Source organism: Oryzias melastigma, linkage group LG7 (assembly GCF_002922805.2).
Source record: "Oryzias melastigma strain HK-1 linkage group LG7, ASM292280v2, whole genome shotgun sequence".
Lineage (NCBI taxonomy): Eukaryota > Metazoa > Chordata > Actinopteri > Beloniformes > Adrianichthyidae > Oryzias > Oryzias melastigma.
The window spans coordinates 25,739,901-25,751,343 of NC_050518.1; the positions used below are offsets into that span (position 1 = coordinate 25,739,901).

Here is an 11,443-nt window from a genome sequence, read left to right on the forward strand (position 1 = left end):
AAAATTTTGCTTCTTTCAAGTAAATTTGACGGGGGACTTTTTCTAACCACTTACTCGTATAAATATTTTGTTTTACAAAATTATGATTCGATGATTACAAATGTTTCACTGGAATGAAGGATTAAATAATCAAAAATCATATTTTTCAGGTTCAGTTACTGTGTAGAACTAGCGGTTGTTTTGCTACGTCATGACGTAAGCATACGTGAGTTACGTCGTACGTGCAGTTGCTGTAAGAGGAAGCAAGATGGCGGATAACAAAGGCGAAGAGGATATGGATCCGACTGCGAGCTCGGAGCCAGAACCTCCAGTGGAAGCCGAAAGCCTCTCGGACTCGACAGCAGAGAACGCGGTTTCAACAACCGAACCAGTTTTTAAGGAGGACGCGGACAACGAGACGTCCGGTACCGTTAACGAGGCACCGACACCCGCCGATGGAGGCGGGAAAGCTAGCAGCGGCGAGGCTGCCGCCTCATCCGGGGAAGCCAACGATGGCGTCGGCGATCACGTTAGCCCGGCCGAGCCCAGCAGCACCAATGCGGAGCCCGCGGCGACGGAGTCTCCCGCCGCTGCTGCAGCCGACGGACCCGCCACCGAGTCGCCCCCCCTTCCGGCCGCCCCAGCCTCCACACCGGTCCCCACTCCGCTTAACCTGCTGGATACGTGCGCGGTGTGTAAACAGAGCCTCCAGAACCGGGACTGCGAGCCCAAACTGCTGCCCTGCCTACACTCCTTCTGCCTGAAGTGTATCCCGCAACCGGACAGGCAAATCAGCGTGCAAGTCCCAGGCCCGCACGGACAGACCGATACGCACATAGGTGAGCCAGAACCCGGCCCCCTCCAGAACCGGTCTGTCTGCTGGGGGGCCAACTCTGCAGAAACACACGACGAATCCAGAACTCTGGTTCAATTGAGTGTGATGTCATCATTTCTGGCTTTAAAAAAACTATAATAATGAATAGATCCCCATTCAAAAATCAATATCACTTAATTAAATCCACCCTCGCCTCATAAAAATGCATTAAAAAACGATTTTAATGTAGAATTTATAATTTTTTAATTGCATTTCTATTTTAGAAGTGTTTTCACAGTCTTAATGCAAAGTAAGTCATAAATCCAGTTAAACTTTAAGATTAAAACCAGTATGCTGCAGTAAACTGTCAGTGGTACTCACATCTTCTGTAGGATTACTGCAGTATTAGGAGTTGATGATCATCATTTTGTTCTTCGATGGTAGAGGCAGATCTCCTGAAATCATGTTTGGATTCTGAAGCGTGTCTGCAGGTCTTTGGCCGTCTGCTTCTCAGACAGCAGAGCTCCTCCAAGCACTGCTGTTCACAGCAGCTGATCTTTGGAGGTTCTCACCACAGAAAACAGTTTCATTCTGCTAAACCTGACCTTTGACATGGTTCGCTCCTAATCTACAGAAATATTATCTTGCAATTTTTTTGTTTGCTGTATTAAACTTTACATTTCTCCCCAAATTAAAGAAATCAGACAGGTGTATTTGACCCCAGACGGCTGTTATTCTGTCAGTTCTTTACTCTTTACCTGCTATCTAAGCATCAGGTGTTTAGCACTTGAGACATCGTAATCCCACTCTCACCCACATTATGTAGCTTAATCTGATATTTTCAGGGATTTAATAACATCCCACTGCGGCCCATATTTAACGTACTGGTATTATGAGTAACTCCTCCCCTGAGGGTGTAAACTGTAGTTATAGGCCAGGAGCAGTAAGGGGTTCAACACTCCCCTCCATTCCAACCCCATCATGCTTTGAGTCAAGCAGTGGGTGGAATCTTGGGTGCGACCTAGGGCTGCTACGATTACTCGACTAATCCACTATCAAAATAGTCAACGACTAATTAATCGTTACCTTATATGGAGTCACAGTGTAGTAAAGTTGAGCAAAGTTTGAGTGTTCAGCACCAAAAAATACACTTTTTTACATTATTTGAGTCAATGAGACCAAAACTTTATCTTTAATGAAAAATAGTTCCTTGTTTCAGACGCCGACCTCATTAGAGAGATCAGGAATATACTTTTCATCAAACTCATTTTGACAGGTGACCTTTGACCCTATATACCCTTTATATAAATAATGATATTAAATTGTTACATCATCTTCTACTCTCAAAAGGAGTTTGATGGAAATGATATTCCTTATCTCTCTCTCATTTGGTTTAATCTTGTTTGATTCACAGAAACTAATCAAGGACAGAAGCTGCATAATTCATTAAAAGTTTAATACTCTATCATCTTAATTGTCTTTATTTTTAGTTAGTTTAAATCTAATGATGGTTAAGATCTGTGCTCTACATCCACTTTGCGTTTGACCCTAATCTTAAAAAATAATAAATGATGATTAGTCGACTATTAAAAAAATTGTTTGTGGCAGCCCTAGTGTGACCTGACCGCAGATGTGAACCTATGATCTCTCGGTTTCAAACCCCTTTCCCGTTTGTGTTTTAATCAAAACATTTTTTTTTAGAACAAAATTGTATTTTTGGGAAGTTTCAGTCTGGTATTAGATGTCTGACATAACAGTTGACTGACCATTGGCTGACCCACTCAGCCACCTGAGCCTCTGCCGACCTGTTTAAATGCCAATTAAAAACATAGTTTTTTAGAATGCCATAGAATGGCTTTTTAATTTCTTTTACTGTTTTTTATTGCATTCTTATCTGTCTTTTAAGTATTTTTTGCAATTCTATGCCATTTAAAAATGTTTGCTTTTAATCCGCCCAATTTAACATTTTCATTCGGTCGGTCAACATCTGACCACATTCTGGTAAGGTGGTTGAAGTGTGTCAGGTTTGAGGTTGAGGTGAGGTGTTTGAGGTTAGACGCTGAGCCCGTGGGCCGTGTTTCAAAGTGACAGCTGCTTTTGTTTTGATGTGTGCGGCAGCTTTGAGGTGGCGTTGGTTCTCCATCTCTTCAAGCTGGTTCCGCCGTGCAACTGGAGGATGGAGGACCAAGGAGACAAAAAAAAAAAAACATTAAATTATTAAATAAATGTGTCATTCATTATTTAAAATTAGTTAAATAAATAAAATTGGAAACCCATAAATAAATATTTAAATATGTGTGGCATTAAAATATTAAGAGCCATTAAAAACACATTTAATATTTCGTTACATATTTAGTTATGTTATGGTCCAGAAGGGACAAATTGAATTTAATGTATTTATTATGAAATGTGTCATTATTTATTTGAATTTGGGGATAAATAAAATATGTCAATAATAAATTAGATTTTATTTTAAATGACCTTACAAACATGTATTGATCGTTTAATAATTTCAATAATGAATAATTTCATGGTCTGGTTGCAGCAATCCATTATGTTATCTATCAAACTCCGATCATCTCTACTGCTCTGGCCCGGTGTAAACCTTATCATGGCGGCTTCTCCATCTTTTTTGGTTGGAGAGATTTTGAACTTGCAGACTCTGTGAAATCATACCAAGAACATATTCGAGGAGCTTGTTGATGTTATTGAATAACTTCTGCTGTTACTGACTTGTCGTTGAACCAACAGTGACTATTTTATTAGAAGAGCTCCACGTCTCTCGTCACGCCAGGAGCATGGTGTTCAGCATTTGAAATCTCATTTACATTTCTGGAGCGCCAGATTCTTTGTGGGACCGTTGAAAATTAAATATGTCATGATAAGTTTTAATGTGTTTTTGTTTGAATGCTATTTATTTGAACTCGTTTGATTTCCAATTTGATGTGCTTAAAGCCAAATTTAAATAACTGATGACAAATTTATTTAGTAATTTCATATTAAATATGTGTTTGAATTTGTCCCTTTGCACACAGCACAGCCAATGAAATAATTAAATCTTATGAAATATTTAAATGTGTTTTTTAATGACTTTTTAATATTTTAAGGCCACATATATTTAAACATTTATTGATTTCCAATTTGATTTATTTAATTTTCATTTTAAATAATGAATGACATGTTCCTTTAATATTTTAAAGGCATGTATATTTTAATTTGTCTCCTCTGGTTCTCCGTACTGGAGCCCCACAGAGCGGCTGCATGCTGCTCCAGCCAACGCAGACCACCCCAAACCGGATCAGACCGGTTTGAGCCACAGCTGGCTGGTTGTGGGGGGTAAAATGAGTGTGTGGGGTACAGGTGGCAGCTTATTACCCCCAACTTCAGTGAAAAAAACAGTTGCATGAAGTTCTTCCAGTGCTGAATGTTAAATTCATTCATTCATCTTCCTGGTCGCTTCCTCCCTTTCGGGGTCGCGGGTGTACACCCTGGACAGGTCTCCAGTCTGTCTCAGGGCCTCAATCACACACCCATCCACTCTCACATTCACACCTAGTGGCAATTTAGAGTCACCAATTAACCTATGAAGCATGTTTTTGGACGGTGGGAGGAAGCCGGAGTCCCCGGTGAAAACCCACGCATGCACGGGGAGAACATGCAAACTCCACACAGAAAGGTCCCAGCCGGGATTTGAACCGGGGCCTTCTTGGTGTGAGGCAAGAGCGCTAACCACTGCGCCACCGTGCAGCCCCATGTTAAATTAAGCGAAGCTGAAATAATCAATTCTGGGATTTGATTAGAGCAGAGATTAATTTCATTAGGAGTCACATGTGAAATGGCTCTGAGCTGCCGCAGTGCTGCTCATGCTGTGATGGGATTTTTATATAAAATAAGATGGTGGTGGAAGTGGCTGGTCCCTAGGAAAACAGTGTGGTCCGATGACCCCTTGTGACAGACGGTGCAGGGCAAACACTTCCTAGTTGGGGCCTGATGGCTCCTGTGCAGGTCACATCTGCGCGACCTTTGCAGTGCGGCGTGTTCTGACCCGTTCTTCCTTTTGTCTCTTCTCTGCAGTGAACGTCATGCGATGTTCCGTTTGCCACCAGGACTACAAGCAAACCGACATCATAGACAACTACTTTGTTAAAGACACCAGCGAAGCCACCAGCACAGCTGATGAAAAAGCTGCACAGGTACGCCGGAGCTGACTGCACCGTACATCATTTCCCAGGATGTACTTAGCTGCTTTTAGGAGTCGGGTGCTTCTGAGGAGCTTGAAGGAAACCTGACGGTCACTAGGCAGATCTGGTTACTGTGTTCAAAAACCAAACGCTAGTGTTCTGATGGAGGAGCTGTAGTTGTTGTTCTTGGATGGCGTGATGATCTGCGTGCCATCTGTCTGACCCCAATGTGTCCTTCAGACATGTTGTTTAAACTGTGACTGTACAACTTTTCATTTGGGATGTTGGTGAAATAATTAAATTATTGTTTAAAAAAGATCATTTTGAAGCAGTGACCTGATGACTTTGTGGACATAAACCCTGTCCTCATGCCTGAGCTGGAACTGGAAAGTGTTCTGAGGTTCACAGAGTCCATTTGCAGATTCCTGGTCTTCATTCTGGGACTTTAGTTGAATAAAAGTTTGGATAAACATTGATTCTATTAGTTCATCACAAGTTCTGGGCGTGATCCTTTTTGAAACCCAGATAGGCTTTTATTCATCTAGTGGAAGCCATACCAGGACCAGTTCTGAAGAACCGCTCTTCTGAGCCGTAAAGTTCTGCTCTCTACTCTTCTCTCCAAAGGTTTGCACAAGTTGTGAAGACAATGCAGGAACAATAGGCTTTTGTGTGGAGTGTGGCGAGTGGCTGTGTAAGACCTGTGTGGAGGCCCACCAGAGAGTCAAGATCACCAAGGACCACAAGATCCGCACAAAGGAGGACGCTGATGCCGGTTCTGGTAAGATCTGAAACCCTCACGGCAAAAAGAAAGGCCTGAGAACCTCAGAACCTCCGCTGTGTTTTAGTCAAACTTTCAAACCTCTCACAGCACCAATGTTGGAATGAAAGCACGTTTACCGTTTCATGAACGAACGTTGAGTTTGATGCTTGAATTCAGTGAAAATGTCTGAGTGACGGAGGTGGACGGTGGCAGAGTCTGACCAGAAAAGGGAACATAAACCAATAAATGTGAAAGTTTTTAGGGTGAGGTTCAGCTACTGCAGGGCTGCTGTGGGCGGGGCTTTATTTGCATGAACTCCTGTATCCCTAACGCTGCTGTTGCTGCCGCTGGTAGATCCCAGCTTCCTGCATGTGAACGTGCTGCAGTTTGATGCTGTAAAGCAGGGGTCAGCAACCTTTTTGAACCGGAGAGCTACTTCATGGGTACTGAGTCATGCAAAGGGCTATAACTTTGAAACAGCAAATTTTGCTTAGTTATTGTTAATTATACATTATTAACCCTTCCACTCTCTTTGGGGTCCAGATGACTCCTTATTGATATGTGATTCCTTCCATGACAAATGTGGACAAAGGTGGACAGGATTTTATGTCTGCCATGAACATTAGTGAAACTCAAAAATCAAAGATAAAAAGTTCAGCGCACTGTCTGTAGGGTCCAGATGACCCCACTTTTAATGTAAACAAGCTAAGGAGAGCGGAAGGGTTGATAATGAATAATGATACACCTCTATGGGAAGACTCTGATTTCTCACCATTATTATCAACAATGACAACAAGCTAAGAAACAATGACCAATATTCAGCACTTTATTAATATCAGTAATTGTTACATTTTCCAGTGATCACTAACATTTCTTACATTTTGTGGGGAAAATGTTCCATTTTCTCTATGTTGTATCATGTTTATCAATTATGTAATGTTAAAGAAAAATCAACGTACACATTTTAAACACATCTCGCCACATTTTAAACTAATGACCGAATCTGCAACATTTTTAACTAAATTCATTTTCTTTGATCTGGAGTAGGTCAGATGTCACCTAAACTTATCTAAAGTTCATCTATCATGAACAAATTTAAATATATTTAAATTTTAAAATCTTTGTAAATGCAGGTGTAATTAAAAAGAAATGGCAACAGAATCAAACTGAATTTTAGACGCAGCTCACAAGTGAGTTGTGCTATTTTTAGAAGAGTCCTGAGGGTACCTTGTGTGGTCTTTGGGCCCTACTGTAAAGTTTCTGGTTTTCATCGGTTCCTGTTTGGAGATCACAGCAGAACTTTATTTCATAGGAAGCAGTTTGATCACTGGATGCATCTGCTGAAATGTTTTACACTGGGACAGTAAGTCCCGCCTCCCATAGTCAGCACACTTTGATGCTCTTTGGTTGCGTAGAAGTTGGTATGTAAGAACATCAGCATTAGTTCATTTGCTCTGCATGAATGAAGAACAGGAGTTTCGTCTGGAAAAGTCCAGTTTATAGTAACAGACTTTGAGTGGGAAATGATCACAGTGATAGAGAACAGACCCCCCTCCCCACAGAGCTGTTGCTGCAGTGTAATTGTATTCATTCTGGAAACTGAACACAAAGATCAAGGTTAATGGCGATAATGTGAGAACCTCATAATATCCAAAAGCTAATGTCAATATCTCCCAGCAGGTCCGTTTACTGGTGTTCATTCCTCATAGAACTTCTGGTCCGTTCTGTCCACAGAACCTGTCAGCCAATCAGGACAGAGACCGGTCTTCTGTCCGGTCCACAAACAGGAGCCGCTCAAACTTTTCTGTGAGACGTGTGACACGCTGACCTGCAGAGACTGCCAGCTGCTGGAGCACAAAGAGCACAGGTATGCTGGACACGCCCCCTTTACCTGGCCTCTCTGCCCCTTTTCATTCAGCTTCAACTTAACCACTGATTGACTATGATGACACCACAGAAACAAAATCACTGTTTACATGCTTTTATTTTCATTCCAAGTGAGACTGCAGTGTAAAAATGTTTTTCTGTTGCTTTGATGGAAGTTTTGTTCAGGAAAAGCCATGAGGACACCAGTCAAATAACCCTCACGCAGTCATGAAGTTCAGTTTCAGCTTGATGTTCAGTGAAACTTGTGGAGAATTTCCAAAGGGTCTTTCCTTTTGTAAATTAGTTGTAAATGAGAATGCTTTTCTTAATCTGTCCTTCCTGGATAAATAAAGATTAAATAAAGTAAATTTCTCTTCATGTCTGTGTCTCTGAACTCGGAGCAGTTCAGGTTTAAACAAACTGTTCTCAAAAATATTCTACAATTGTCAGATTAAAACTCTTCTACCAATGTTAGATTAAAAATATTCTGATGATGTCAAATAAAAAATTTTCTACAAATGTCAGGTAAAAATATTCTATAAATGTCAGAATAAATTTATTCCACAAATTTCAGATTAAAAATGTTCTGCAGTCTTCTCTGCAGAAAGATGAGTTATTTCCTGGTTGTGTGAGTTCTTCTTGGTCATTTTACCTCGGAATCTGTTCAGAAACATGAAATATTATTGAATTTTTTATTTTATAATTATTTTTATGGCCAATTAACCTTTTATTTACTTAAATAAAGGCATTCTCAAACCCTGTTGCAGCAACACATGCAGACATTTCATTCTGAATGTTACTTAAACAGGAATAATATATAGAAATAGGACATAATTGTAAAAACTGTATTTTTTTGTGACTTAAATCCAAAAATATGACTGTTTTTGGTTGAGAATTTTGCTGAGATTATTTCAGTTCAGGCTGAGATGTTTGACGTTTGCTATACTTTCATAACGGAGAAAATAGAAACTTGATGCTTGTTGTGTTGTTTGTGACTGATTGTTATGGTTTTACTCAGGTACCAGTTTCTGGAAGAAGCCTTTCAGAACCACAAAGGTCTCATTGAGACCAACATGGCCAAGCTCCATGAAAAGAACAGCTATGTCCACCATTCTTTGTCTCAGGTGCAGCACAGGTGAGACTCCGCCTTGCTGCACAGCAGCTTTATGACTAACGGCTGGATCCTGCTTGGAGACTGACGTTTCTGTTTCTTTGAAGGTTAAAGGAGTTGAATGAAACACACAGGAAGGTGGAGCATGAGATCAAAATTGCAGTTTTTACTCTTATTAATGAAATCAACAAAAAGGGCAAGTCTCTGTTGCAGCAGCTGGAGGTAAGATGGCATCCAACGAGTCACCTGTTTGACTCTCAGTGATTCTTCTTTGGTTTACTCCATGACAGTTTGAAGCTTAGACATTTTTATGGACCCTGGTGGTCAAGTTTGTCCTCTTTTACTGCTTTGTCCGAGTCATTAATGTGTCCCTCTTTCCTGGTCATGGGTTTTTCTAGATTTTTCTTCTCTTCTGTGTTCCTTCAGAAGCCTTTATCTTTATCTCCTCTGGTCAGCATGAATTCATGTTTCTGACAGAAACATCTGTTTTCTTTCAGAATGTGACCAAAGAGCGGAGCTTGAGGCTTGTGGCTCAGCATAAAGACACTACCCAATTAGCCCAGCAGATCAGCCATGTTCTCAAGTTCTGCAACTGGGCCATCACGTCAGGCAGCAACACGGCGCTGCTGTACAGCAAGAGGCCGGTACGTTGGTGAACAAGTCACAAGGTTCTGCTGCAGTCCTGCTGAAGGTTCGGTGTGGGTTGATGCGGAGAGGCTGGTGGGAAATTCACTTTTCACCAGCAGCACCCACATTTTCTGTTTGGAAGCTAGTTCATAAACGCGTTCTTCAGTATTTTGGGACTAAGCTCTTTAACCCAAAGCTCTCTAACCATGGGGCCACGGCCCAATCTCGGTCCGCCTAGTTGTCCGCAAAAAAAAAATCTGTTCTGAACCTGAGGGCCGCGGGACCTGAGTACAGCTTCCTACCACTTGGTGGCAGTGAGCGCCGGGTTCACACTGGACGCGGAAGCGCCGTGAAGCGAAGTGCGCGTGGCGTCCACTCCGCAGTTCACATCAGACGCGCATTTTTCCACGACTGGGGCTTCTGCAGGAGCTTTTTTTTCGTTTTGCCATCATGGGTGAAAAGTTAATGACCTAAAGATATTACCCCGTTTTTCTGCTAAGAGAAACTGCTTTCTGCCTCTCTGTTGTTTTACACCCAAAACCCAGGCCCCACCCACCCGCTCTGGAGTCGGCCCACGACATAGATCTGTGTGTCTTTGTAGCTGCTCACACACCGCCCGCGTGTGGTGTGTTCAAGAACGCGGTCCACGCGGGCTTATTCACACACGCTCAGCAGGTGGAATCCACACCGCAGCAGCACGGTCACGCACGTTGTGGTGGGGAGAAGATTCTTCTATTGTATTTTTACTGTTCATTGGCGCTCCTCTGCCATTTAGAACAGGGAGAATCTCTGAGCAAAAAGTAAAAGCGGTGGAAATCCCCCAAATGTTGCTCCATATTTGTTGTTTTCACAACTCTGTCCTTTTAAATGTCTGTCTGGGTGTCATATTAACCCGGCCGAGCACAAACCGCAATGATTCTCTTTCATGATCGTGTTCAGCACTTCAGCGCTTTGAAGCAGACGCCACACAAGCAGCTCCCAAATCGAGTCCCTGATTGGTCACAGCTCTGCGCTGCTGCAACTGTGTGTGGAAATGGTTAACCGGGTTGAAGATTCAGTGCGTGCCCAATTTGGGCGTAGAGCTCGAGACCAGACTTAAAAACTTGCATGCCAACACAGAGGCCAGGAATTCTGGTGTACGCGCGTTTGCATTGACTTATCATTGAAAGTGTGTGCTTGATTTAGGGCTGCCACGATTAGTCGAATAATCGACGACTAATGGACTATTAAAATAGCTCTTTAGGTTGTTTTGTTGCTTTAAGTAATTTATCATCCACAATTATATAAAATTATGCACAAAATGAATTACTATTAAAAAAACTTGGTTTTTGTAAATATGATTTTATTTCACTCATATAAACAAAAAAATAAATAAAAAATTATAATAAAATACAAAAAGCAACTATTTCCTATTCAACTGAGCTGTTCTATCAAATTTTTAACCATGTCTTTGTAAACAAATTCAACCTGAAAACAATTTAAAACACTGCAAACCACAACACAAAAATATAGATTAAAAAGTGCAAAGCAAAACAAAATTAACACCCAGGTCTTTAGTCCAAGTTCAGGTTGGGATTTAGAAATACCAAATGCCTCAGCTTTGAGGAGCTGATTCTGTTTCTTCTCTCAGATATTATAAGGCCTGTTTTGGAGAAGATTCTCTCAGAGGGGACTGATGTTGCTACAAATCCTTTTTTACATAGGCGACACTCTGCTTTTGTTTCATCTGTAACAGTGAAATACTCCCATATTTTGCTGCGTTTTCTTGTGTCACTCAGTGTTTTACCTTAATGTTATGCTGCTTGTCTTGTGGCCACTGACTCTCTTTTTCTCTTTCCTTCCGTGCGCCGCGAGTGTAACCTCCTCCTCTGTGCAGCGCAAACACACGGCACAAACACATATTGACCAATCACGTGCGACATGAGGAGAAAAAAAGGGAGAGAGAGAGGAGGTGAGAGAGAAAAGACACGGGTCCCAGTAAGGAGCCGGCTCGCGTCGTTCGCTTCAAAGAGCCGTTTCGTTCGCAACCGACCCATCACTAGAATGGAGCTCTTGGCCCCTTTATCATATTTTCTTTATACCGTGGATCTCTGCCTCAGTTCATG

General features: G+C 41.7%; 1 protein-coding gene across 4 annotated transcripts in view; it reads left to right on the forward strand.

Annotated features, from left to right (window-relative positions):
• The first annotated feature begins 205 nt into the window (after positions 1-205).
• The window catches only part of trim33 (tripartite motif containing 33), a 30,016-nt gene continuing 18,778 nt past the window's right edge, over positions 206-11,443 (forward strand). For 2 of the 4 annotated variants that reach the window (XM_024292944.2, XM_024292945.2), the window contains exons 1-7: positions 206-818; positions 4,868-4,986; positions 5,599-5,752; positions 7,469-7,601; positions 8,619-8,735; positions 8,819-8,933; positions 9,209-9,355. In XM_024292944.2, the coding sequence (XP_024148712.1) occupies positions 248-818; positions 4,868-4,986; positions 5,599-5,752; positions 7,469-7,601; positions 8,619-8,735; positions 8,819-8,933; positions 9,209-9,355 (1,356 nt within the window). In that variant the 5' untranslated portion in view covers positions 206-247. The remainder of the gene's footprint in view (positions 819-4,867; positions 4,987-5,598; positions 5,753-7,468; positions 7,602-8,618; positions 8,736-8,818; positions 8,934-9,208; positions 9,356-11,443) is intronic. The other 2 variants (XM_024292946.2, XM_024292947.2) reach the window with 1 other exon arrangement.